Below are 27512 nucleotides of genomic sequence, written 5' to 3'. Positions count from 1 at the left end.
AATAACACCAGAGAAGCACGCCGAGGCAAGGTCAGAGTAGAAATTAGAGGTTTATTAAAGGACAGCAGAAAAGACTTCTCCCGGAGGAAGAAGGGGACCCAAGAGGTGGAATCTGTGGAAGTGCGGTTGTTTCCCCTTTTTATAGTTTTGGTGATGGAATGTAGGTTGGAAGGCCCGAGGGGTGGGACACAGGTGGGCCAAAGAAGTAATCTGGGGCTGGGGATGTGGCTCAAGTGGTATCGCGCTCGCCTGGCATGCGTGCGGCCCGGGCTCGATCATCAGCACCAACTAAAAAATAAATATTAAAAATTCTTTAAAAAAAAAAAGAAGTAATCTGGTCAGGAAGGACTTCTGAGTCAGCACCTTCAAGTTTGCTGGGGGCTGTTCATTAACACTTCTTTGAGGTGGACTTTGGCCTAGGGCCTTTTCGGACCTCATTAACATTCCATGAGTTGTCCTGCGTTTCCCTGAATCATTCTCAGCATGGCCTCCATTTTAGATTTCACTCGGAATTAGACCCGATTTATCTAACTACACTGACTACCTAACTTTAAATCTGGCTTCATCCTTCCCATCCCCATGGCCCCCCAAAATTATGATATTATAATGAAGTAAATTTCAACAGCATTTGCTGGTGAAAGTTAGCTTTTGGAACATATTTCTGAAAATTAATTTTATTTTAGGGCTCAGGGTACAGAATGGGGAGACAGTCTGCCTCCTGCCTTCCCCTGGCTGCTGGAGGCGAGAAGCCTGCACCCTGCCTTCTCAGTCTGACCCTCTGCTAACAAATTCACCATTACTTTTAACCCTCCCCAGGTGTGAGGGGGAGGGGCACTTGCAGGTATCTTCTTTGGGATAAGGAGTCTTTTCCTTTGATTCTGAGGTGACCCACTCCCCTTCCCCTTCCCCTGGGCTTGGTGGGGTTTCTCTCCTCTAGAGTTTGGACTTCTTAACCATCTCTTTATTTTCCTTTTTGGAACTGCCACAGTTGCTTTCCTTGATGTCTCCCATTGGGAAGTGCTTTCCTGGTGGGTGCCACCCTCCTGTTCTGCCTCACTGACCACTTGGTCCCTGAGCATCTGTTAGAAGCTGCCTGCCCTTGCTTTTGCATATTTTTCTCATCTTCTTTACATCTTCACTGCCCTCGGAATTGCCCTTCTTGGACTTAACATCTTTTTTTTCTGAATCCTGTCTTCCTGGGAATACCTTCCAGATCACCTCTTACTTTTAACCACTGAGGAAAGGATCCAATTTTCTTAGGAGGGCTGGGGATGTGGCTCAATGCCTTTGCTTAAGGAGGAGGGTCAGGGTTCCATCCCCAGCACAGAAAATAAATAAATAAATAAATAAATGCGACGAAATTCTTAGCAAGAGGCCCCAATCTCTTGCACATCTTCATCTGCATCGTCAGATTCCTGATGCTGCATTATCAACAACCTTGCCATGTCTCCTGTTGAAACAGGACCCCCCACCCGCTCCACCGAGCCTGAGCTGCTGGCTTCTTTATGCCCCCTCCTCGGTTGAGGGCCTGGGGATCAGGTGAGCCCCACCCCACTCTCTTCAAAAGGGAGCTCCGTTTCACTTTCAAGTGGGCGGGTGCCAACCCGGGGCGAGGTGCACACCTGTAACCCCAGAAGCTCTGGAGGCTGAGGCAAGAGGATCACAAGGTGGCACCTTAGGGAGGCCCTGCCTCAAAATAAAAAATAAAAAGGACTGGGGCTGTGGCTCAGCGACCCTGCGTTCAATCCTCAGAACAATGATACTAACAATTAATAGCAGACTTGAGGCGTCCAGCTACCACCGGGGTGCACTTGGGGCGTTTCCACCTCCTCGAAGGACCCCGACACCCGGCAGCAGCCCCCTCTCGTTTCATTTCGTGGCCCTGTCAGCCTTCACAGCGGCTCTGACCAAAGCCGACGCGGGCGTCGGCGCCGAGGGACGCTCCCTGACACCTGGGATTCTGGGGTGACCCACTGTGTTCTCTGGCGTAGATTCTAAGACACCAAGGCCACGGCGGGCGCGCGCGGGCCTCTCCGTCACCTAGCAACCGGCGGCGTCCTCCCAGCAGGCCCTGCGCCCGGCGCCCGGCAGGCCCTGCGGCCCCGCGCGCACTACGCGTCCCACAATGCCCCGCGGCCCCGCCCCGCTCCGCGGAGACCCCGCCGGGCGGCGCCGCGACCCCGGCCCTGCGCCCGCGGCCTGGACTGCTGCGCCATGCGGAGGGCCGAGCGCAGGGGCGCAGGGGGCTCGCGGCCCGGTTCCCCGCTGCCCGACGGCCGCCGTAGCACTGAGTCTGAGGTCTACGACGACGGTACCAACACCTTCTTCTGGTGAGGGTCGGGGCTGGGGGCACCCCTGCCAGTGGCGGGGCCCGGTTGGGGCGGCGGAGAGGGCGCACCCAGCCCTGGTCGGCCGGGGTAGTGGCCGTGTCGGAGGGGAGGGTGCACCCCTGTCAGGGTCGGCCGGGGCCGGTGGCGGGCAGAGCGGAGAGGGCGCACCCAGCCCTGGTCGGCCGGGGTAGTGGCCGTGTCGGAGGGGAGGGTGCACCCCTGTCAGGGACGGCCGGGGCCGGTGGCGGGCAGAGCGGAGAAGGCGCACCCAGCCCTGGTCGGCCGGGGTAGTGGCCGTGTCGGAGGGGAGGGTGCACCCCTGTCAGGGTCGGCCGGGGCCGGTGGCGGGCAGAGCGGAGAAGGCGCACCCAGCCCTGGTCGGCCGGGGTAGTGGCCGTGTCGGAGGGGAGGGTGCACCCCTGTCAGGGTCGGCCGGGGCCGGTGGCGGGCAGAGCGGAGAGGGCGCACCCAGCCCTGGTCGGCCGGGGTAGTGGCCGTGTCGGAGGGGAGGGTGCACCCCTGTCAGGGACGGCCGGGGCCGGTGGCGGGCAGAGCGGAGAGGGCGCACCCAGCCCTGGTCGGCCGGGGTAGTGGCCGTGTTGGAGGGGAGGGTGCACCCCTGTCAGGGTCGGCCGGGGCCGGTGGCGGGCAGAGCGGAGAAGGTGCACCCAGCCCTGGTCGGCCGGGGTAGTGGCCGTGTTGGAGGGGAGGGTGCACCCCTGTCAGGGTCGGCCGGGGCCGGTGGCGGGCAGAGCGGAGAAGGTGCACCCTGTCGGGTCCCCCGGAGTCGGTGGCCGTGTCGGAGGGGAGAGTGCACCCCTGTCAGGGTCGGTCGGGGTCAGTGGCCGGCTGGGTGGGGTGGGTGCACTCCTTGTGGGTCGGGGCCTGAGACATGGGCCCGGGTGGGGTTGGGATTGGGGTGGTGGGACCACGGGCCAGGGAGAGGACACCACTGGGTGGATCTGGATCAGGTGAGGTCGGGTCTCCCAAGCCGTCAGTACTGGTGAAGCTTTCCCAGAATCCCCTGCCTGCTCCAAGCCAGCTCGGAGAGGCTTTCCCCGGCCTCGAAGTCAATTCACACATACACACCTGGCATTTCCACTCTGCTGGACAGGCTTGGAGGCCCTGACCCGTGGCAGCAGTGTGAACTGGCTTAACAAGCATGGCATGTCTCTGTGTGCCAGGGTTTGCTGAACTCTGTGGAGCCAAGGCTGTGGTGTTGCTTCAGTGCCTCTGCTGGTAAAGCAGTGGTGCAGCCAAGACTTGGGGGCAGGCTGGCTCCTAGGTCTTTACTGTGGTGGGGGCCCAGGTATAGTTGGAACTACCTGTGCTCTGTTGTAGGGCTGAGGATATTAGCCCTGACTGACAGGTGCCAGGCATGATTCCATGACCTTGGACTAACCCCTCTTATTTGTGAGAAAGACAAATTCATACACCAGAAAGTACAATTCATGAGAGCAAGTGTGTGGCCCTTCTTTGCTGCAGGAGACTCAGTTCTCATCCAGTGGAGCAATGAGTCCTGGGGTGGGCCCTGGGCAAGCCCTCAAAGAGACAGACGCATGGCCTTTTGGAAAGGATACTGTACAGAAGCAGCTCCAGGAGAACTGAGCTGGGCCTTGTTGGAGAGCACATCTGATCAGGGAGTGAAGGGAGCCTGGCAGGGGAGTGACTGGACCTTTCATGGTATGTGCCACCACCCACATAGGGACCTGTGAGGTCTATCTCCAGCTTGCAAGTGGAGGAGTGGCAGCTGAGAGATAACCTTTGAAATTGGTGGGAAGAGGGGTTGGGGTGGGGGAGTGGCCCTGCTTCTGGATTGTGTTAGTATCTTCCCTGGGTGTGGATAGCTTCAGTAGGGGGTTGGCCCACAAGCCTTGCTTTGAGAATGGTATGACCGTGGAGCTACCTGGAGGAAGAGATGTGTGGGGTTGCCACAGGTCGTTAGAGGTATGGCCCCAGAGCCAGTGCCAAATGGATTTCTTCAGTCTCCAGAGCCCTTTAGACATCAGGCCTCTCCATCAGTTCCTGTGTGCCCCTGGCCAGGAGGGAGGCACTATCCTCTCACTACACTGCTGGTGATGGCCAGAGCCACAGAGTCTTAGAGGAGATGGGGGCGTGTTCTCCTTGTTTCACACTCATATGTTAATTTGGCCAATCATATAGCACATATTTTGGGGATCCCTGCTGGGTGCCGTTACTGTTGTAGGGAAGAGGGCAGAGGACTCTACAAGAGCTTAGCTTCTGTCGCTGTCCTGGAACTTGAGAAGGCATGAAGGTGCTGGCCAGAGGAATACTGAGTGTGCAGGATCAGCAGAAGCCTGAGCATACTCCTCTCCCAGTGCCATGGCAGCTGTAGCAACTCCAAGAAAGGCAGGTGCTAGTTTCTTTGGAAGTGCAGACCAGAGGCACTTGGAGCTTGGCTACAGGGGTGTTTGGGGTGCAAGTGCCTGGCGGAAGCAGAGCTTGCCTGTGAGGAGGCTGGGGATCAGAAGGCTTTACAGAGGAGATGCAGGGCGGGCTGGCTGGCTTCAGATACCACCTGCATGAGTGTCCTGGGTGGTGTTCTGCTTCCCCCCAACCCTGTGTGTGCTCATAAGAGCATGGGGCATGTTCTTAGTAAACCTTGGAATGGGGGGTGGGGGAACTTCATGTTTCCCTATGAAGGTGACAGGTGCCTGGTAGAGGATCATTGATGCTGCCTGCAGGGTCATGCCATAAGCTCCTTCTGGGTCTTCCTCACTGATGCTGTGCTAGGGTTTTCAAAACTCTATTGTGTTTTGTACTGGGGATTGAACCCAGGGTGCTTTACCACTGAGCTACATCCTCAGTCCTTTCTAGTTTTTATTTTGAGACAAGTCTCACTAAGTTGCTAAGGGTCTTGCTAAGTTGCCCAGGCAGGCATTGAACTTCATATCATCCTGCCTCAGCCTCCCAGGTCTCTGGGATTATAGATATAGGCTACTGCACCTGGCTGACTTTATCTTTTAAAGAAGGTTTATTTCTTTTTGCAATGCTGGAATTGAAACCAAGGCCTCTCCATGCTAGGCAAGCGTTATCTCTGAGCTATTCTCCCAGCCTATGTTTTAGAATTTTAATAATGAATGCTACAAAAAGTTAATATAGATAAAGTTTAATCTTAAAAAGTGGAATGACTTTAGGTTCCAAAACTCCCAAAAGGAACTTCTTATTTTCAGGGTTTTTCATTTTGAAAGATAGCTGGGCTTCTCTGGGGCCAGTGATGGCTGCCATGTGCAAAGGTTTGGGTCTTGGTGACTACTTGGCAACCACAGAGCCTGCAGTTTGTGTCCAAGGTGTCAAGGGCACTGCCTCCTCTCCCATTCATGGTTCTCTTTGAAAGGGAACTTCTAAGGGAACGTTGAGAGCTGCAGGCTCACTGTGAAGAGGGGTCAACTTGTGTCTGGAAATTGGAAGGATTGCAGACCACCACCTGGAGCAGCTCCTGTGCACTTTGTCACTTTCACTGATGGTAAAGCCCTGGGAGGAGTTCCACCCCTCCTGGCCAGCTCCCACCAGGGAGGATGTCTGTGACTTTTTGAAAATGTTTACTGGATGCATGTGTCTCAGAACTTGGAGCCTCCAGTGGACCTTCTCAGTGATTGAGATCAACACATCTTAAGTAGTCTTTAAACCTTTAGCCTCAGGAACATGTGGCTGATCTTAGATGCTTCTCAGTCATGCTGGATAGAGCTTTCCCAGCGCCGCCCAGTCTGGGAAGCATGACTGGCCAGTTGATGCCTTTATAGTCTTGCCTGCCAGCAGGCCAGGAGGGCAGTGTCACAGCCTGGGAGCCTAGTGGAGGCCTGGGTGGCCCCGGCCCTTTCTTGATGATGCCTCAGTGTTCTCCTGATTGGTCTTGGCAAGCCTGCCTTCCTAGCCACTCACAGAACAAGCATGCTGAATGGCAGCTGGGCATTTTCCACTCATGGCAGGGAGCCAGCTATCCCTGCGCCCTCCCCTTTGGGGTTGACTGAAATCCCAGGATTTATGGCAGCTCTTGTCTTGTGCCTGATCACAGGATCCAGAGCTTCCTGTTTGCCCTGGCACTGTACTGGGAAGGTGGTGGGAGGCACCACTGAGCACCCCTGTCATCCTGGGAGGGCAAGGAGGTCTGCCTCTGGAGTCTGTTACCTCCAGACCCCACACATTCTGTGTGCAAGACAGGGAGCAAAAAGATGGGTCTTGTATTTATCACGAAGAGTTAAAGTCAGCAGTGATACATGAGTACACATGTTTACAGCAGCACAATTCACAATAGCCAAACTATGGAACCAGCCTCGGTGTCCATCAACAGATGAATGGATAAGGAAATGAGATATATATACACAATGGAGTTTTATTCAGCTGTAAAGAAGAATCAAATTATGGCATTTGCAGGAAAATGGATGGAACCGAAAACATTGTGTTAGGAGAAATAAGTCAAACTCAGAGGGTCAGAAGGTCAAGGTCCAGTGTTTTCTCTTGCATGCAGAAGCTAGAGATGAAAAAAATAAGGGTGGGGAAGATCTCATGAAAGGGAGATGGGTAGAGGAAAGGGCCTGGGAGGGAGACTGAGAGGGAAGGGGAAAGTGCTGGGGAGTGACATTGGCCAATTATATTGTTAAATTGTGTGCACATATGAATAGGTAACAAGAGTCCCTTGTTGTGTACAGCTATAGTGCACCAACTAAAAACATGGGGAAAGAAGGGTCTCCCTCTCAAGCAGCAATGGTGTCAGCAGTTCTCAAGTCTGTCCTGCTGCAAGCCTGTGGGCTGATGTCCCTCCTCAGGGTTCCTGACCCTCCTTCCTGCCTTGGACAGGACAGTGATGGGTCTTTCTTGTTCCTGCTCCTTTTTTCCTGAGGCCAGGAAAGGAGGACAAGCACTCAGTGACTGCTTGAAAGACAGTGTGGCCACCTACCTCAATGGGCAGAGTCAGATTTTTCAGGTGATCTTTATGTCTTCAGGAGAATGGAAAGATAGTGTTCTCTGAGGAGGCTGATAAACAGTAAGGTTGCCCTGGGCTGAACATTCCCTTAAAGACCACAGGGAGATGATTAGGTTAGTGGAAAGTCATGGTAAAGAAGCCAAAGGCTGAAGTCACTTTTAAGACATGGGGAAATGACTTCCGGGTTTTAATTTTACTTGTGAAGTAATGCCCCCATGTTTCTGTACATTCCAGCACTCAGCAGATGTGGGGCTAGTGTGCAGAGTGCTCTGCTGCCAGCCAGAGATGCCCATTTGGCTGGTGGTGAAGGCCAAGCCCTCCCCTGCAAGAGGCTGGGTGCATATTGCAGGCCATGCCCTGACACTGCCTGTGTTTGGATTTCAGGCGAGCCCACACCTTAACTGTGCTGTTCATCCTCACCTGTGCACTGGGCTACGTGACTCTCCTGGAGGAAACGCCTCAGGACACAGCCTACAACACCAAGAGGTAGGTGTTGGCATGGAGGGCGAGGGTCCTGGCTGTCCTGGGCTGGGCTCCCCACCTTCCCTCAGGTGTGTCTGTATCCCCCGCTCCACAGCCGCTCTTAAACCTCTTGCCCTGGAACTGGCCACCAGTTTCCCAGCATTCATGTCACCTCCTAAGTCACTTGCAGCTTGTGCTACCACAGCCTCCAGGGTGGGCTGCCGAGTCTGTGGCTGCCCCCTAGCTGGCACAGTTCTCCAGTGGTGTTGAAACTAACACTTTTTTTTTTTTAAAAAGAGAGAGAGAGAGAGAGAGAATTATTTTATTTTATTTTTTTAAAGAGAGAGGATAGAGAGAGAATTTTTAAAATATTTCTTTTTAGTGATTGGCGGACACAACATCTTTGTTTGTACGTGGTGCTGAGGATCGAACCCAGGCCACGCGCATGCCAGGCGAGCGCGCTACGGCTTGAGCCACATCCCCGGCCCCAAAACTAACACTTTTTAAATATTTAAATGACTTTGACATACCAGGTGGATGCCCAGTGGCCACCTGTGACCTCATTTCTCAGGATTCTCCCAGGCAGACTGGTCACAAGGCTTTGCTTGCATCCAGTGCATGCACTCCGAGACTGACCTAGTCTCAGCGAGTGGAGTGAGCTGGCCTCAGAGCAGTCCTTAGTCTTTACTCTCTGCACTAGGTGTACTCGGCTCTTGCTCCTGGGAGCCTTAGGCTGGTGCAAAGCTGCTGTTCCCTTTGAGGCCCAAGCCCCACTTGTGCAGTAGGACAGCCCCAGGAAGCCAGATGGGCCTGATGGGGACAGAAGCAGAGGGAGGTGCTCATGACCATTTGAGCTGGGGCCATGAGTCAGCCCTGGCTGTGGGCCTTGGGCTTGTGGGGTCTCACAGTCACAGTTCTTGGTAGTGCTTTGTTGCTTTTGAAACATGTGGGTGTTAGTATCTGCCGTGAGAATTAGGTAGACAGATGGTATGTATAGTATGCCCCCATAGATGTTGCCAGGCCCTGCTAGGTGACCATATCCATGCCACGTTGCTCACCATGAGCGTGGGAAGCTATGGTACACCTGGGTGCTCAGCCTGTCTGTCCAGGACACTGGAGCTACCCACCGTAGACCTCATAATGGGGCTCATGTCCTTGGGTGCAGCCAGGCACTCTGGTGAGAAGTTGCTGTCCAGCTGCTGGGCCTGGGAGCAGCCAGCCCCCAAGACCCCTAGCCTTCACTGCACAGGCAGGTCTCTCCCTGCCTGGCATCCTGCCCACTCCTGCCTCACGCTCTGGGTTTTCCTCCCAGTCAGCTTGGCTAACTCTTCTTCTGTTCTCCAAGCCTTAGGTGTCAGCTTGCTCCCAGGCCCACCAGCCTCTCTTTGGCCCTTTGTGTGCCTTGTTGGCACCTCTCCTCATCTGCAGGACCACCTGGGCCTCAGGCAGCCCCCTGCCTCATTTGCAGGTAGAGCCTGCAAGCTTGTGTTTCCTGGGAAGTTGGAGACAGCAGGAGAGAGCGAGCCCAGGAGCCTCTGGGCTGGGCCTTGGTTCTGCAGTGGTGCCTGTAAAGGGGCTGACTGTGTGGCTATGAGGCTGTCGGCAGCAGCCTGCATCTGCCCAGAGGGAATTTCCAAGTGGAACTGGGTCTTTTCTGTGGGTTCATCTGACAGTGCCTGGGCATTGGCGGGGTGGGGGTGGGGGTCTGTGGTGTCTGTTGGACACATGGGAACAGAGCCTCAGGAAGCAGGACTTGGCCATACCTTGAGAAGTGTTCCCTGGGGCAGTAGGGGAGGAGGGCCTCTGGTTCATTCTCCAGCACTGAAAAAACAGAAGGGGTTCCTCTATATGGGAAGTAAAATTAACCAGAGATGAGTCGTCCTGTTGTCACTGGGCAAGAATTGTCACAGGGAGGAGTGAGCCCCTGCCCATGAAGAGTAGGCCTGTGTCACCAGACACCTGTCAGGTGAGTCACAGAGCTGCACTGCCCCCAGGCTCTGCCCACCAATTCCTGGTTCCTGCTGTGAACAGCCCAGACCCAGAGAGTCCCAGAGCTCAGACCTATAGGGGCCTCTTCACCCAGCACTTGCCCCCTCCTAGGGGAGCCCCGCGTAGCTTACTGAGAGAGAGGGCAGGGTATGTGAATCCCAGGGACTCCTGAGCACTTTTTCTCTCACGTTCTGTATGGGGGAACACTCTGTCCCCTCGTCCTTCTTAGGCACCAAGGAACTGTCCCTCATGGCCCATAATTTGGCTGGTGTTGCCTGGACCTGCTCTTGGCTTCTGCCTGAGATACCCAGGCACCCCATTTGCCTTTGCTGTCCATGGCTCTGCAGCCTCCTCTGGAAGGCTGCAGTGCGTGTGCCTGTCCTGGTCCACTTGCACCCTCTCTGGACTCCCATGCTTCACACCAGGAGCCCCGTATCCATCAGACTGGTGCATTCTTGCTGCCTAGGCCCTTTCGGGCCTCTTAGAGGCTATGAGCAAACGCTCGTTTTAATTATATTGGAGTTGTTTTTGTTTTGGGGATCCAGAGTTAAACTCAGGGTCACTTTACCACTGATCCATGTCCTTAGGCTTTTTGTTGTTGTTGAGACAGGGTCTTGCTGGAATTACAGCCATGTGTCACCACACATGGCACATGAGAATTGTTTTGGTGTCCTTGAAGATAGGTTGCATATTACTTTTACTGTACTGGGGATGGAACCTAGGACTCACATTTTTTGTTGTTGTTTTTGGTGGTACTGGGGATTGAACCCAGGGGCATTTTACCACTGAACAATATCCCTAGCCTTTTCTTTCTTTTTTGTTTTGAGGCAGGGTCTTGCTAAATTGCCAAGGCTGGCCTTGAACTTGAAGTACCCCTGCCTCTACCTCCTAAGTAGCTGGCCACTGTGCCCAGCTTGTTTTTTTTCCCCCATGGTCATTTTCTTTTGTGATACCTAGGGATTGAACCTGGGGTCTCACACGTGCTAGTCAGGTGCTCCACCACTAAGCTATACCCCCAACTGTGTTTTTTGTGTTTTGTTTTGTTTTCTTTTGCTTTGCTTTGTTGTTGTTTACTAGGAATTGAACTCAGGGCACTTGGCCATTGAGCCACATCCCCAGCCCTATTTTGCATTTTATTTAGAGACAGGGTCTCACTGAGTTGCTTAGTGCCTCGATTTTGTTGAGGCTGGCTTTGAACGCCCCATCCTCCTGCCCCAGCCTCCCCAGGCGCTGGGATTACAGGCATGCGCCATGGCGTCTGGCTCCTCACCCTTTTAAATTTGATCTTGAGACAGGGTTGCACTAAGTTTCCAGGCTGGACTTGAACTTGTGCCCTTCCTGCCTCCATTGCACCTGGTCATGTTGGGTTTTTGTTGGTTGGTTTGGGTTTTGGCATTTTGTGTTTTGTTTTTAAGGTGGGATATCACTGTGCTGCCCAGGCTGGTCTCTAGCTCCTGGGCTCATGTCCGCCTCCCTGTGTCTCTGGAGCAGCTGGTAGCGTAGTCGTGTATCACTGTGCCCAGTTGTCTCTCTTCTCAAGTCAACTTTACTGTCCTGTAATTAAATGACACAGCCCCGTGAGTGTGGGTCAGTGCCCATTGCTGTGTGCCCTGTGCTGTGTGGAGATGTGGACACTTCCTCAGCCTAGTGGCCTCTGACCCTGTGGCAGGGCACTGCACTTGGCATAGGCAGCTGGGTTTCTCACTCTGTTCTGGTTTGGTAAAATGGAGTTGCTTCCTGTACTCTGTGTCTTCCTGAGGATGATGGCCTGTGACGTTGTATGGCCATATCTGTGGGTTGCTCACTCATGAGCTTCAGCCCATTTATATGTGGGAACCTTGGGAGAGATTCCAGATTTTCTCACCCTCACATTTAATTAATTTTCTACAATTTAATAAGTTAAACTTCTTTATACGTTTTAATTGTACAAAGTACATATAACTAGCAATGCAAAAATAGACGTGCATTGAAAGTGTGGATTGCTCTTCACATGGATGACACAGAGACAGCACTTCACAGTCCTGAAGGGGGGCAGAACCTGAGATTGACATGCTTCCGCACCTCCTGCTCAGCCAGTTGCGGGTCGGGACTGGACAGAGCAGACAGAGCAGGCCCTGGACAGCAAAGGGCTCAGCAGCAGACCCACACAGAGCAGTGCACAGAGAGGGTGGTCTTGCACGATTGGCACTGCAGCAGCTGTACACCTGCTGCAGAGGACACCACAGACACTGACCTGCCGTCTTCACAGACATTTTCAGATTGGGTTACAGGTCAGCCAGTGTAAAATGCACAGCTATGAGACGTTGTTGGGGAGACAGGGCGCCCAGGTCCATGGGACGTCTTAGGGGGCAGCACCCCCAGTCTATGGGACATTTTAGGGAGACAGTGCCTTGTGCCCCTAAGTCTTGAGATGCCTGTGTAAGTAGGTCACCAGTGGACCTCAGTGAGTGTCCATAGACATCAGTCATCATCGTGATTAACAGTGGATGTTGGTGAACCTCAGTAGATGCCAGTGTCCATGAGTGGCCATGATGGACATCAGCCATCCGTGGACCATTGGTGAAAGACGTGGTGATAGGTTGGACTTCATTAAAGTGAAAAATCAGGGTTTGCCAAAGACACAGTGAAGTGAGTAGGGAGGCAGGCTATTAGAAAGTTGGCACAGCATGCACCTGACAGAGACTTGTATTCAAAGCACGTTGGAAACTCCTAAAGCAGACTAATAAGAACAGAAGCAGTACAGTTAAACACTGGGCAAGCCAGGTGCGCGCCCACACCTGTATCCTCACTGCTCTGGGGGCTGTGGTGGAAGGATCACTTGAGTCCATGATTTTGCAGCCAGCCTGGGCAACAAAGCGAGACCCTAATTTAGAATAAAATAAAATATAAAAACAGGGTGAAAGACTCCAACAGACACCTCACCAACGAGGATATGTATGAGGCACATACCATGTAAGTGATGGCCTGTGTCATGTGTCACAGGGAATTGCAAATTGCTGACAAGACAGCACAGGAATGAACCCCGTTAGAAGGGCTGACCGTAACCTGACCATGGCGGTGCTGGGAGGTTTCAACTCCCAGGCACTGCCAGCTTGTGCACAGCAGGGGAGCCACAGAGAACCTAACTCAGCAGTCATCCTCCCAGGTGTCCCATTGAGCTAAAAACTTTCATCCACACAGAAACCTGCAGGCGAATATTTATGGCAACATTATTTATATTGCCCCAAACTGGAAGTGACCACAACACCCTTCAGTAGTGAATGGAGGAAAGAGTGTGGGCCTGGATGGTGCTGTGCTCTCTGCAGCATGGAGGCAGCTGTCAGCTGGGAAGACGGGTCTCAGGCCATTCCTGAGCAAGAGGAGCCAGGTGGAAAGGCAGGGTGCTGCGTGACCCGACGAGAAGAGTGCAGGAGAAGTGGTTCTTGAAGGGGAAGGACGAGGCCATGCACAGGGTGTTCTCCTTTCTAAGGACCTCAGGGTAGCCTAATTTGACCTCACCAGCCACCCTGAAATCATACGTAACTTTATTTTCACCCTTTTCAGTGCCAGGGATGAACGCAAGGTCCAGTAGATGCCAGGCAAGCACTACCACCAAGCCACACTCACAGGACATTTTTATGGCAGTGAGACTACTCCCTCTGGTACTCTACTGGTGGGTGTTTGGCACGACATATTTGTCAGACCCATAGAACAAAGAGTGAACCCTAACTGTGCAGATTACAAACTAGTTTAGGTGTCCAGGGAATTGCAGGCAGACTGGCAGACGCTCACGGATGCACTGAGGCTTCCGGGAGCACTGGGCAGGTGCTGAGAGGCTGTGGATGGCAGACGCGGAGGCAGAGGCAAGAGAGCCGCCATGGCTATGAGGTACACAGTCATCATGACCCCAGCCGCCCGGTGCTGTGGTGTGCTGAGGTTGCTGAAGCCAGGCGGGCTGGAGGTGCAGGGGTTAGAATGATGGTGTGGTAGGAGGTGCTTAGGGTTAGCTTGAAACAGGGACAAATAGTTACAGATAGAAATAGGAACGATATTTTGGCTTTCTGTGTCCATGGGTTCCATATCTGAGGATTCAACACACCTTTCATTGAGGAAAAACTCACATCTTTGTCCTCTGACTGATACAGTGTAGCAACTATTTACAAGTTCTGTAGGAGCAGGCCATGTAGGCCATCTGTGGGTGATTTTAGGGTTCTCTACAAACACTGTGCCCTTTTCCATAAGGGATTCTGGTATCTCCTGGGGATCCTGACACTGCCTCCCGTGGACACCCAGGATGATTGTATGTGCAGACACAGGTGTGTCCCAGTGAGTGTGTGGGTATGCGCTGAGGCCTAGAGCCAGCCTCCCCTAGCAGAGCAAGCACACCAGTGCTTATCAGCTTCTGGCACCCTCAGTAAAGGACCAGGCTCCAGGGAGTGCCCTAGATGTTCCCAGAACTTCCCATGGTGCCAGGAAGCAGGAGCACAAAGCAAAGCAAAACCCAGCGGTGGGTCCTGTTGGAGTAACACAGAAGCCCACCAAAAGACCCCCCATGCTCAAAAGAGGGAACGATGGGAGCAAAAACTCATCAAGTAGTGTTGGGATAAATGTCTGTGGTTCATGCTGATGTGTGATTAAATAAACCAATAAGCCCCTGGGTGCTGTGACCACACCTGTCATCGCAGCACCCTGGAAGGCTGAGACAGGAGGGTGGCAAGTTCACAGCTTGCCTTGGCGATTTAGTGAGACCCCATCTCAGAAAGTGAAAAGGACCGGGGATATAACTCAGTGCTGGAGCACCCCTGGGTCCCGGGACCTGAAAGAATGAATGGTGGAGGAGGGACAAATGCCCCAGTGCAGGTCCCCAGTGAGTGCTGAGACAGGTCAGGAGGGGAAGGAGGTGCTGCACAAGAGGCCCTGGCCGCCTCACCTCAGCCCAGCACGCAGGGTCAACACCACAGTCACACCCAAGGTCTCCCCACGCCCTGCAGCCCCCACCTACCATGAGGAAACAGCAGACGGCTCTGAGGCCACTTTCCCAGTCCTTAGAGGTTTGGGTCGTCAGAAGTAAGGGGAGGGCAGGACCCTGTCACAGCAAGAGAGCCTGCAGAGACTGAGACGAGGCATCAGGGGACCCAGTGAGGAATCCAGGCGGGAAGGACAATGGGGAGCCCAAGAACATGTGATCAGAGCATGTACTTTATTTGATTAAAAATTTATTTGAGGGGCTGGGGATGTGGCTCAGCGGTAGAGCACTCATCCTGGGTTCGATCCTCAGCACCATATAAAAATAAACAAATAAATAAAGATATTGTAAATGAATTACAGTAGATGGGGTAGAGAGAGAAGATGGGAGGGGAGGGGAGGGGGGATAGTAGGGGATAGGAAAGGTAGCAGAATACAACAGTTACTAATAGGGCACTATGTAAAATTGTGGATGTGTAACCGACGTGATTCTGCAATCTGCATTTGGGGTAAAATTGGGGGTTCATAACCCACTTCAATCTAATGTATGAAATATGATATGTCAAGAGCTTTGTAATGTTGTGAACAACCAATACAAAAAAAAATTAAAAAAATAAAGATATTGTGTCCAACTACAGCTAAAAAAAAAAAAATTATTTGACAGTGGTGCACATCTGTAGTCCCAGCAACTCAGGAGGCTGAGGCAGAGGATCATGAGTTCAAAGCCAGCCTCAGCAACTTAGCAAGGCCCTAAGCAACTTGGTGAGATCCTGTCTCTTAATAAAATATAAAAAGGGCTGGGGATGTGGCTCCGTGTTAAGCTCCCTGGGTTTAATAAACCCTAGTACCAAAAAAAAAAAAAAAAAATTGAAAAATGTAGGATATTGTTTTCCTTTTAAATTACTTCCTTTGCCCACTGTGATGGACTTCCAGAGTCCTTGAATACTCCTGCAGAAGAACCTTAAAAAGTCCTCCTCACATACGTGGCCTGGGCGGCTCTGCATGCCCACCTGGAGACCCCTTAGGTGGTGCCCCCTGGCGGGTGTCACAGGTTTGTCTGGGGTGCCTGTTAGCCACCTCTCTTGGTCAGTGTTGCTCTCCCCAGCAGCGCAGGGACTGTGCCTGTTGGGTGGACCTTTCAGGTGCCTTGCAAGTCTCCACCCTGCCTGAGGCTCCTGTCCTGGCAGAAGGGGTGTGGAAGCAGGGCTTGGTGTGGGAATGTCCAGGAGTTCTGTGTGTCCTCAGATGTCCTGGTGAGATGGAGTGGGAGGGACCTTCAGCCAGGGCAGGCCTGCTGTAGAACAGATGGGCCATCTGCACATCCACTGGTCTGGGCCATTTTTCCAGCAGGGGTAGTGGGCCTCTGGGCTAGAGGCTGTCCCGGGGAGCCTGGCCAAGGTGGGCACCCACCCTGAGGCCCCTGGCTCCCCCCTGGGCTGTGCCACCACCATGCACCTGTGCATTGAGTTGGATATATTTGTAGGTGTGGCACTTGCACAGACAGCTGGTGAGCCTGGTGTTGAAGGAGATACCCCAACAGGCAAGAGCTGGGCCTCTGGCCAGCGTCCCCGGCCTCTGGCTCTTGGCCTCTAGGAGCACCAGTGTGCCCTGACCATGAATTGTGGAGTTGGGACTTGATGTGCTGGCACGGTGTCCCAGAGAGGACACCAGAGGTGTCTACAGAGGCAGCTGCTGGGTGGGGAGGTAGTCCAGCTCCAGCCCAGCTCCTCCCTCGGCCCTGCCCTTTGGGTGTCCCCTGGTCCCAGCCACGTTCTACCCCACCTGAGAGAAGTCTGCACATACTGAGGGGCTGTTTGTTCTTTGTTTGCAGAGGTATTGTGGCCAGTATTTTGGTTTTCTTATGTTTTGGAGTCACACAAGCCAAAGATGGGCCATTTTCCAGACCTCATCCAGGTAACTGCCCCTCCTCCTCCGTGTGTGCACGTGGCACTCCTGTCTCGAGCGGCCTGTGTCTGTGCTGCTGGGTGTGAATGTCCTGTCCTCCCCTCTGCCTTACTCCTCCCTGCGGCCACTGCTCTCTCTGCCAGGAGAGGCCTGGGGTGCAGAGTCCTCCACCTTCCTCCTCTTCAGCCCCCAGGCCCTCTGGCCTCCTCCTCACTCTACTTGGCTCTCCCACCAGCTTTCTGCAGATAGTGGTGTGCCCAGGATTGCAGGGAAGGTCTGTGGCTCAGGCAGGAGACCTGGGGAACCATCCTTGCCGGGGGCTCACTGTCTCCCTCATCCCCACCCTGAGTTCTAACAAGTTCCTGGACCATAGTGCCCCCAACCCCAGATGAGAGCGGGAGGGCACCATCACCGGCTCTGCCCCTCCTACCTGGGAAGCCAGCTCAGCACTCAGGGTTGGCCAATTCCCTCAAAGCTCAAATGTAGCAACTAGACACAAGTCTGTCTCAACAACGGTGAGAACTGTGGAAAATACAAAAATATGTTTAAGTGTTTTTTAAAAATAGTCACAATTAAATTTTGATGTATTTGTGTATGTAGCCTCAAAAATTGGAATCGTACTATATGTGGAGTTTTTGTTTTGTTTTGATGATTAGTTTTGTCTTTGAGATGGGATGTTCGTATGTTGCCCAGGCTATTCTCAAACCCTCAGGCTCAAGTGATCCTCCTGCCTCAGCCTCCCAAGTAGCTGGAACTATAGGTGCGCCCCACGCCTGGCTGTTTTTTAGTTTTTGTGGTACATTAGGTAGTGGTGAATTTTGCACTTGCCTGTTGTGTATCTACCTGAGTGTTTTTTAATAAGACATCCTGAGGGTAGAGGTGCAGGGCTAGGGCACATGCCCTCCAGAAGGGTCACGTCTGCCTGAGGGTCAGTGAGTCCCGAGGGCATGAGCAGGCTGCTCCTGCCTACCCTGGCACCCAGGGTCTCCTGCCTGGTGGGCGGCACTGGGGGAGGCTGGGGAGGCTGCCCAGGTCTGCTGGGGTCCACTAGCTCAGCTTCTGACCCACCCAGTCTTCTTCAGAAGGCACTCAGACCAGAGCCATGGGACAGCGAGAGGCTGCACAGCGGCGGGCACACAGTGAGAGGCAGCGTGGCCACATGCCTGCCAGGCTGGTGCCCAGGAGCGCTGTGGGAAGCCCCACATGCGTACACTCCTGCAGGCACAGCACACCCTCCGCAGCGCCCTGCCCAGCACGTGGCCCTGGTCTGAGCAGCAGGGAGGTGCTCAGGACCTCAGGCCCAGAGCAGGAGCTGCTGCCACCTGCTGCCGTGCCTGTCTGCAAGGTTACGGAAGCAAGCACCACCAGGTTCCCTGGGGCGACGTGAGCATCACCCCGCCTCCCACACCTGGGTGTTCGCCTCCCCCCCCCCCAGGGGCTGCGCTTGGTCTGAGTGTTTATTTTTGTTGTGCGTTGTTGCTCTTCAGAGCTCCATGTTTCTTCGTCAGTCTTTGCTTTGTTCACATGGGAAGCCTGTCCTGGAGCCACCACCGTCCTCCTCAGGACAGGGACCCCCTCCTGACCATCACAGTGTGTGAGAAGTAGATGAGAGTCCCTGGGGGTGGCGTGGGAGGACCTGCAGGCAGCTGTCGGGAGGTGCTCCCTGTGGCTCTGCCTGTCTCCCCCAGGGCTTGGTGCAGGGACACCTGGTCAGGCCTTGCCTCTGAGCAGCAAAAAGAAGTTGCAGCTCACCTGTCTGGGGAGCCACTTTAATGGGCTGCAATTCCAAGTGAGGCCCTCAGAAGCGGGTCCCGGCCCATTGGAGAAGCCTCCCCTTCCTGGGTTTTTGTTTTCTGTGGTGCTGGGAGTAGGACCCAAGACCTGGTGTGTGCCAAGCCTCTCCACCGCCAAGCTGCAGCAGCCCCTCCTGGCTCCTGCTTGCATGCAACCACAGCAACTCCTGAAGCTGGAGTGCACAGATGCCTGGCACCCTGCTCTTCCTTCTCAGTGGGACATTCCAGTGGGTGGGGACAGGGACTCACAAACGCCAGGAGTCATTCCAGGAGAGAGGAGGGGATGTGCTGCTGGGTGTTTAGGTGCAGATTTAAAGGTAGACTAAAGGGATCAGAGATGGGCCGACTTGGGCCCTCCTGAGAAGGGGATCATGGACAATCAGGGATACACAGTGGCAGAGAGGAGGTCACAGAAGACCTGGTGACATGAGGCATCTCTGGCATGTGGCCTCAAGGGTCAGGCCTCTCGAGTGAGTCCACAGCTCCGAGGGTATGGTCCTCCTGTGGCCTCTGGGCCTGGACTGCTTGCACCACAAGCCCTCAAGCAGCTATGGCAGCTCAGCAGCCCACAGGTTCCTCCCACCCTCCAGGCCAAAGTGCTCGAAGCCCACTCGTCCATCTCCTGTCCCGGGACCACACACGTGTCCTGGGTGTCCCCAAGAGCCTCCACACACAGCTACCTGCTGCTGCCTCCTGGGCAGGGCCATCTCTTTCTCCCATGTAGGTCATGGCACAAATCCTCCCAGCAGAGCACTTGTAGTGTGGGCCCCAAGACCTGCAAGGTGGCAGGTTTCACACTAGAAGTCTGTGGATAATCATCAGATCAACACATTGACGCAGTGATCCCCTTAAATGTACAATAAATAAAAGTCCACATTTGCAAGGAAGCTATGCCTGTTGGAATTAAAAGGTGTTTTAGTGGGATGCAAGGTGTGTCGTCAGAACCTGCTGCGGACTGAGTGTGTAGTTGGAAGTGTGCCCAGCAGGTGCAGGACAGCAGCCGTGGGCCTGCTGAGATGCTGTGGTGAGACGAGGAGGAAGACAGTGAAGGAGAGGAAAGTCCCGTGCTTCAGAGAGCAGTGGCTCATTCGGCTGGGTTTGACCTTGCTTCATGAACCCCTAGCAGGAACAGAAGCTGCACGCAGACCCCATGGGGCTGGGTGGGCCTGGAGCACAGAGCTGGTCCCTGACGCACCTGCTTCTCGTCTCCACAGCCTACTGGCGGTTTTGGCTCTGTGTTAGTGTGGTCTATGAGCTGTTTCTCATCTTCATCCTCTTCCAGGTAAGTGTCTTTTCTTGTCGGCTGGACTATGGGGACACCCTTTGCCACCCCAGAGCACTTGCAGACAGGTAGGCGACCCAACAGAAGTGGGTGCAGGCTGCAGGGGACCTCCAGAGGGACCCAGGTGTGAGCACAGGCCTCAGATTTGGGGGAAGACAGCACGTCTGGTTCTGAGTTTGGGGACGGTGGCCATGCCTGTGCGCCAGGCCCCTCCGCCACCTTCTGCTCTTGGTGCCTTCTTCCCTCCATGGAGCACTCTCCTGCTGGCAGGGCCAGGACTCCATCCATGTGTGGCCAGGGTGACCGTCTGGAGCAGGCCTATGGCGCATGTCACAGGTTGTACACCTTAGGACAGAAGACAGTCCCATGTCCCCCAGCCTCGGCCCCCTTGACAGTCTCTCCACCCTGCCCTGTCTCTACCTGTGAGGTCCACCTGGTGTGGGCAGTACCACGCCATTCGTGGCCGAGGCCTGTCCACCAGTGCAGGCGAAGGGGCTCAGGGTCAAGCTGCTTCAGGACACCGTCCCGGCTTTGTGGAGATGCAGGTTCCCATATCTCTGGCAGACATGCAGGGGTGCTCACTGGTTGCAGGCTAGCCGTGGTGTGCATTTGGCATTTCGAGATGTGCCAGCTGCCCTCCAGTGTCATCTTGCATGCTGTGCAGAATGGATCTGTGGGAATGTGTGGCCACCCAGCTGGCATGCAGTGGTATCTCAGTGTGACGTGACTCTGAGCCAAACCCCATCCAGCTGCCCCCGAGCTGTCCTTGCTCGGGACCCCACAGCACACAGTTGGGAACCCCGTAGGCACCCCAGACTTTCCCTGCCTTTCAGGATCTGGCGGCTCTGAGAGGGCAGGCGAGTGTCAGCAGCACAGGGCGTGGGGATGGGCTGCGTCCCTCCCTTCTAGGGTCATCTGAGTATCGGCCTCTTGCTTCCAAGTGAATGCGAGGACCACCTTTCCAGTTCTGTAGAGAGCAGACAAGGAGATGAAACCTGGAGCCTCCCACATGCCAGGAAGATGCTGAGTCACTCCCTGCCCGGCAGGTGAGGCATTGCTAGGGACGGCATCAAAGCCATACAACAGTTTTAGAATATTGTCATCTTAAGGTTATTAATCTTTTGATCCACCAACATGGGTTGTCTTTCCAGTTATTTGGGTCATTTTTAATGTCTTCAACCATGTTTGTAATTTTCAGAATACAAGTTTTGTACTCTTTGTTAAATGTATCCTTAGGCCAAGTGCAGTGGCTGTAATCCCAGCAACTTGGGAGGCTGAGGCAGGAGGATCACAAATTCAAAGCAAGGCTCAGCATCTTAGTGGTACCCTAAGCAACTCAGCAAAATGCTGTTTCAAAATAAAATATCTAAAAGCTTTGGGGATGTGACTCAGTGGCTAAGTGCCCCTGGGTTCGACCCTGATGCCAGTGGGGGAAAAAATTGTAGGATTTGAGTTATAACTTAGTGGTAGAGTGCTTGCATAGCATGTGTGAGTCCCTGGTTCAATCCCCAGGACCACAAACAATAATAATTCATTTTTTTAAAAATAGAAATTAAAAAAAATGAATTCCCGGGTATTTTGTTAATTTCGATGACATTGAGTGGAAGCGTTTCCTCAGCTCCACGGCGGGCTGCTCACGACTGGTGTCCGAGCTCAGCTTGCCTTTGCACCGTGCCCACGGAGCACGTTTGTTAGCTCTGCATCCTGGGGTCCTGTCTTCTGGCTCCTGTCGCCTGCACACAGATGGGCGCACTCTCCCTTCAGTTGGGTGCCTTAGACTCCCGCTTCTTGCTAACTGCCCTGGATGGAGCTCCTGCGGCAGGTGCCAGCAGGAGCCAAGAGTGTGGACCTTGGCCTGTTCCTGACCCGGGAGCCCTGTCCTCCTAGCCAAGTGTGGCCTGCACTCCAGCTCCCCTGCCCAGGCACTCATCCATGAATGCTGTGGCTGCATTGGGTGTGTTTTTGGTGAAGTGAGCTGTTGGTCTGGGGCTTTCCCTTTACCGATAGGAGCATTATATCAAGTGGTCTTCTTTCAAACCAGCCTTGTGTTCTGGGCACAGACCCCCACCTGCCCGCGGTGTGTGGCCTTGTCTCTGTGTCCTGGACTCTGTCTCCCAGTATTCTGTCAAGGTTTTGCACCCATATTTGCAGGAGGTGCTGGGCTGCACATCCCTGGAGCATCTTCTGACCTCACATCTGGGCTCCTCAGGTGTCCGATGATTTCCTCAGGGTGGTTGCCCCTGGCCACCAGGAGGCAGTATCACGGTGTCCGGCTGGGCAGCCGCTTTTCTCCCCTCCCCTCTCTCTACTGCTCCGTCTGAAGTGAAGTGGGGACCCGGCTCCTCTCAGGTAGAGGAGTCCTGTGTGGGGAGACTTGTCCCTCCTCCACCCTGTGCTGACTGTCCAGTCTCTTATTCATGTCAGCATGAGCTAAAGGTGCTCACTTTGATTCTGGGCACATTTAATGCTACTGCGTTTTGTTGTGCAAACTCTAGGCCACCAGCAGCTCCCTTGTTCCTCCGTTGCTCCACACACCCATCTCTAAGGATTCCTTGTTTCTGGCTTTGCTTTCTGGGGCACTTCCCAGTGCTGTTACTGTGGGAACTTCAGGTGCATCCTGGGCACCCCTAGAGTTGCCCCTTCCTCGGGGGAGGATGGCCCTGGAGACGAGTCAGGGCTCTGAGTTTGCCCCTCACAGGGCCAGGCCTGCTGCAGAGCACAGGTGTGTGTGCGGCTGTGTCTACACACAGACCTGTGAATACAGCTGAGCTTGTGGCCCGCCAGCCTCCCTGCCTGCCACACCCTGCCCTCTGAGGGAGGGCCATGGAGTCAGGGGGTCTCTGGCTTCTACGGGAGCACAGTGGCCCTGACCTTGCCCATGGCCTGGCACCCCATCAGTCTAGACTGAGCTGGGCTTGGAACTGTCTTCCTCAAGGAAGGAAGGCCCTGGCCCAGCTGGACAGTCACTGGAGCTGGTCTTCGGAGCCCTGCCTTGGCATGTCTGGCCCCCTGGTCCCGCTGGTTCCCAAGGCATGTGACTTAACAGCATGGCTGCTGCACAGTGTCTCCTGGGACAGCACAGGGACACATGGCCCTGACTAGGGATCAGGGGTCCACCCTGCTGGACAAAGCCAACAGCAGCTGCGCCCAGCACCATTGCCTTCTGTCACAGAAGGCTGCCACAGTGCTGGACAGCCTCCTCCTGTGTGCCTCCTGTCTTAGGCACAGCCAGGTCCTGTGGCCAGGCACCTGTGTGTTCCTGCTTCGCCACCCTTCTTGGGTTTCTGTTTTATCATTTGGTCTTAGGCCTTCAGCCACCTCTTTGTCCTTGGCCAGTGGCCTGCTCCAGGGCCTGCTCTGTTGGGGCTTGGTCCCCAAAGAGCACTTTGTTTCAAGGCTAACAGTATCTGGCTAACATTGGCATCTGTGTCTGGGAATGCTGTTGTCCTGATGCTGTGTGAAGCGAGAATGTCCCCAGCCAGGGTGGCTTCTGCGGTTACTGGCCCTGGACAGGGTGGGGAGGAGCAGCAGGCAATGCTACCTTGTCAGACCAGACCCGGGAGCTCAGGTGAGAGGTGGGGCCACCTGTGCTCTCTGCCAGTTCCCTGGAGCTCAGGCTCCCCTGATCTCCAGCCACTGCTGGGACAGGAGGGCCGCTGGCACAGGCCACTCTTCTAGCATGCTGTCGGAGTCGTGGGTCACATGTCATACAGTCCCCGTTGGCCTTGCAGACAGTCCAGGACGGCAGGCAGTTTCTGAAGTATGTTGACCCCAGGTTGGGAGTCCCGCTGCCAGAGAGGGACTACGGGGGGAACTGCCTCATCTACGACCCAGACAACAAGACCGACCCCTTCCACAACGTCTGGGTAAGGCGTCGCTGTCCAGGGCTGGGCTCCGCCAGCAGGGGCTGTGTGGTCCACAGGCAACCACAATAGCACGTGTGGCAGACCTGGTCTCACGCTCTGGAGCTGGCAGGCGCTGCTTAGTAGAGTCGGCCACTGGGGCTGGGTGGGGGCTGGCCCCAGGCCATGACCTGCTGCTGGTGAGGTCTGTGCTGATGACTGCCCATGTTGCCCACAGGACAAGCTGGATGGCTTCGTTCCTGCCCACTTTATTGGCTGGTACCTGAAGGTAAGTGATCTCCTGTGGCACCCACACCCTGGCTCTCAGACCTGAGCTGTGTTCTGGCAGCTTCTGGCCACAGGGTGGAACATCCAAGTGTGCGGGTGGGCAAGTCCTGGCTACAGAGTATTTCAGAGAGGTCTGCAAACCCCTGGGACCCCTAACCTTGCCACCTGGGTCTGCGCTGTGGCCAGCATTGTTGGGGGAGGCAGGGGGCAGCTAGGGAAGGCCAGAGGCCCCAGCCCAGGCTGGCTGCCAGTGCACTGCTTGCAGCCTAAAGTGTCCCAGCTGCACCTGCCTTGGGAGCTCAGTGCTGGATGTGTGGGCGCCTCCGTGTGGGCTGAAAATCTAAGACTGAGGCTGCTGGAGGGACCCGCCCATCATGCCCACCTGGGGCTGAGGGCCTCCCTCCAGCGGGCAAGCTCCTGTGCCGAGGGACATGGAATGACCAGTGCCGGCTGCCTCCCACAGACTCTCATGATCCGCGACTGGTGGATGTGCATGATCATCAGCGTAATGTTTGAGTTCCTGGAGTACAGCCTGGAGCACCAGCTGCCCAACTTCAGCGAGTGCTGGTGGGACCACGTAGGTGCGGGGGGTGGGCAGGGTGGGCTGGTGGACCACGTGGGGGCGCAGGGAAAGGGGGGCACTGATGGACCATGAGGGTGCAAGGGTCCCCGTGTGGGCTGGGGGACCACATGGGTGTGGGGGCCTGGGTGCTGGGCCTGTCCTGGGGTGGGGCCAGGTTGCCCTGGCCTCCTCTGGACGAGCCCAGGCACACAGCATCACCTCTCCTGGTTCCTGCCCAGTGGATCATGGATGTGCTTGTCTGTAATGGGCTGGGCATCTACTGCGGCATGAAGACCCTTGAGTGGCTGTCCCTGAAGACCTACAAGTGGCAGGGCCTCTGGAACATTCCAACCTATAAGTACATCTCAGGAGCCAGGGAGGGGGGCCGGGGATGGTGGGCCTGAGGCCCAGGCCTGACTGCATGCAGCTCAGGAGCAGCGGTGGGGGGTCGTGTCTGCCTCCTGGACCTGCTGCCATCCTCAGGAAGCAGTTGCTGTGTTCTGTCATTTTTACTTTGAGATTCTCAAAAGAATCAAAGCAGGCATGGTGGTGCACGTGAGGTCCCCGAGGCGGGAGGACCACCTGAGCCAGTTCACGCCAGCCTGGGCAACACAGCGAGACCCTGACTCCAAAAAAGAAAAAGGAAACCAAAGACTTGGGGAACAGCGGGAGTAGAGGTCCCCTGCAGCGAGTGCCTGGAGCAGGGGACAGCCCCTCTGAGGGGTGGGGCTGGGCAGAGGGTGTGGAGCAGCTCTGGGTGCAGAGGCAGCGGCCTGGGCCGGCAGCGGCCTGGGCCGTATCCTTAGGCTGGCCACTCTGGTCCCCAGGGGCAAGATGAAGAGGATTGCCTTCCAGTTCACGCCCTACAGCTGGGTCCGCTTCGAGTGGAAGCCTGCCTCCAGCCTGCGCCGCTGGCTGGCCGTGTGTGGCATCATCCTGGTGGTAAGGCTGGGCTGCCTGAGGGTGTGCATGGCCAGTGTCCTGCGCAGGCTGACCCTCCCTGTCCCCCAGTTCCTGCTGGCAGAGCTGAACACCTTCTACTTGAAGTTCGTGCTGTGGATGCCCCCCGAGCACTACCTGGTTCTGCTACGACTGGTCTTCTTCGTGAACGTGGGTGGCGTGGCCATGCGTGAGATCTACGATTTCATGGATGACCTGTGAGGGCCGCCTGCCAGGCCGAGGCCGGGAGGCACCCCTGGGGTGGGGGAGGCTTGATGCCTGGGCAGGCCTGGCCAGCTGCCATCTTCTCCACAGGAAGCCCCATAAGAAGCTGGGCCAGCAGGCTTGGCTGGCGGCAGCCATCACAGCCACAGAGCTGCTTATCGTGGTGAAGTACGACCCACACACGCTGACCCTGTCCCTGCCCTTCTACATCTCCCAGTGCTGGACGCTGGGCTCCGTCCTGGTGCTCACCTGGACCGTCTGGCGCTTCTTCCTGCGGTGAGCAGCGGCATGGGCTGTCTGCCTGGCTCCAGGGCCATGGGGGTTGGCTATGGGTGGTGTCTGTCACCTCTTGCTTTCCTGAGGTGGCCAGGGTCTGTGCCTGCCCATTCCTCAAGTCATCTGGAGAAGATGGCTCTGGGGCAAACCCCATACCCCCCCCCCCCATCACTGCAGATCCATCCTCGTGGTAGGTCTGGCTCCTGAGGATCCAGGTGGCCTGGCCTGCCGTGCCATGGCCCCCACCCAGCCCCTCCAAGAGTTGTGTCCCATGTGGCTTCCTCCTGGCGAAGGCTGCCTAGGGGTCTGTGAGGCCTTCACTGGGTGTTGATGTGCGAGCAGTGGTGACCTGGCCTCTGTTGTCCCCCAGGGACATCACCTTAAGGTACAAGGAGACCCGGCGGCAGAAGCAGCAGAGTGACCAGGGCAGGGCTGTTGGCAACGGGGACGGGCACCCAGGGACAGATGATGACCTGCCTGGATCAGGAGCTGCCCAGGAAGGGGCCTCTGAGCAGAGGGTGCTGGCTGGGAAGGAGGGGCCCTCCACCACCTCCTGAGTGCCTGCCTGCCCAGGGCCTTGCCCTCCAGGGGAGGAGGACTGAGGGCCATTCATTCCACTCTGCACTGGGGTCCTGGGCTCCTCCAGGGCTTGCTCTGGGCAGGAGGTCCCGCCCTTCTCCTGCTGCCTGGTCTTCCAGGGCTCTGGCTTGACACACTTGTGCCTGGCAGCACAGCCCAGCACAGGCCACTTGGGGACCTGTGTCCACTCACTGAGTATGGGCAGGGCTGCCCATCCTCCTGGTGACCCAGGGGAGAGAGAGGGGTCCCCCAACACAGGATGACCAAGTAGTGGACGGACAGCAGCATCGAGTGCTTCCTCTGAGCCTTCGCCCAATCCCAACTCTCAGCAGGACATGACAGGGTCAGAGGTCGTGGGACTGGCCCCTCAGGCTTCACCTGCCAGTGGGAGGCTCTGGGGCCCCAGGCACTTTTTTTTTTTGGGGGGGGGTGTTGTCTCTGCGAGCAAACAGAACAAATAAAGTGACCGTGGAGGTGGAAGCCCGTGCCTCCTCCCTGCTAACCCAGAGGGTACAGGGCCTGCGGGCACAGCCCTCCTGGGGATCTGGAGAGTCCAGCAGCTGTTTGTGTGTCATAGGGGCAGGGCTGGTGACTACTGGGGAGTGGCTATCCTCTCAGGCTGGTGTCTAAAACATTTGAAGCTATTTCTTGCTGTGCTGGGGACAGAACCCAGGACCTCACACCCCCTACACCAAATGCTCTGCCACTGAGCAGTGCCTGGCCTGCCCCATTCTCCACAGGACACCGAGACCCCCACCCAGCCTCTTCTGTAGTGGGCACTGGGAGGTGCCTGGCAGGCTGCACAGCAGGACCTGCCTCCAGGAGGCAGGGACTGTGGTCAAGCATCAGCTAAGTGTGCACCCTCCAGTGCCCTGGCTTCCAAGGCCTTTTGAGTCTTTTTGCTCACCATTTTTGGGAAAATTCCAACCCTCCAGAAGCTGTGCAGGCAGAAGAGCATGCACACAGGCCTCACCCTAGACACCTGAGGACAGGCCTTCTAGAGTGGCCCAGCGGGTGCCACTGGACCTCATGTTGTCTCAGGCCTGCACAGCGACCTCCCAGGGACACTGCCACTGCCACCTTCTGCTCACGCATGTCGCTTGAGGTTCCTGAGAGCTGTTTCCACTGCTAGGACCCCCCCCCCCCCCCCA

At 55.6% G+C, this 27512-nt stretch overlaps 1 protein-coding gene across 6 annotated transcripts; it reads left to right on the top strand.

Moving 5' to 3' along the window:
- Positions 1-1910: 1910 nt before the first annotated feature.
- Positions 1911-26671, top strand: PTDSS2 (phosphatidylserine synthase 2). Of its 6 annotated transcripts, none has more exons than XM_081282637.1 (13): positions 2104-2330; positions 7660-7761; positions 16502-16584; positions 19583-19650; positions 23382-23516; positions 23731-23781; positions 24244-24357; positions 24582-24700; positions 25170-25284; positions 25354-25499; positions 25597-25782; positions 26153-26411; positions 26448-26671. In XM_081282637.1, the coding sequence occupies exons 1-12, from the start codon at positions 2215-2217 to the stop codon at positions 26337-26339; spliced, it is 1422 nt and encodes a 473-aa protein (XP_081138763.1). In that variant the 5' UTR covers positions 2104-2214; the 3' UTR covers positions 26340-26411; positions 26448-26671. The 6 variants fall into 6 exon arrangements, with proteins under 6 accessions (XP_081138768.1, XP_081138767.1, XP_081138763.1 ...); XM_081282639.1 differs by lacking the exon at positions 19583-19650 and adding an exon at positions 3816-4013 and having other exon boundaries at positions 2215-2330; XM_081282638.1 differs by having other exon boundaries at positions 2105-2330; positions 25170-25499.
- Positions 26672-27512: the final 841 nt, after the last annotated feature.

The sequence above is a fragment of the Spermophilus citellus genome (genome assembly GCF_964194105.1).
Source record: "Spermophilus citellus genome assembly, chromosome: 2".
NCBI lineage: Eukaryota > Metazoa > Chordata > Mammalia > Rodentia > Sciuridae > Spermophilus > Spermophilus citellus.
This window is presented reverse-complemented; position numbering and strand designations above follow the sequence as displayed.

What these genes read in the sequence shown, in the direction of transcription:
- PTDSS2 (XM_081282638.1), top strand. Translation starts at nt 2,215, where the DNA reads ATGCGGAGGGCCGAGCGCAGGGGCGCAGGGGGCTCGCGGCCCGGTTCC. An exon ending in ATTTTCCAGACCTCATCCAG is followed by an intron (nt 16,585 to 19,582) that starts GTAACTGCCCCT and finishes TCGTCTCCACAG; the next exon opens with CCTACTGGCGGTTTTGGCTC. An exon ending in TCATCTTCATCCTCTTCCAG is followed by an intron (nt 19,651 to 23,381) that starts GTAAGTGTCTTT and finishes TTGGCCTTGCAG; the next exon opens with ACAGTCCAGGACGGCAGGCA.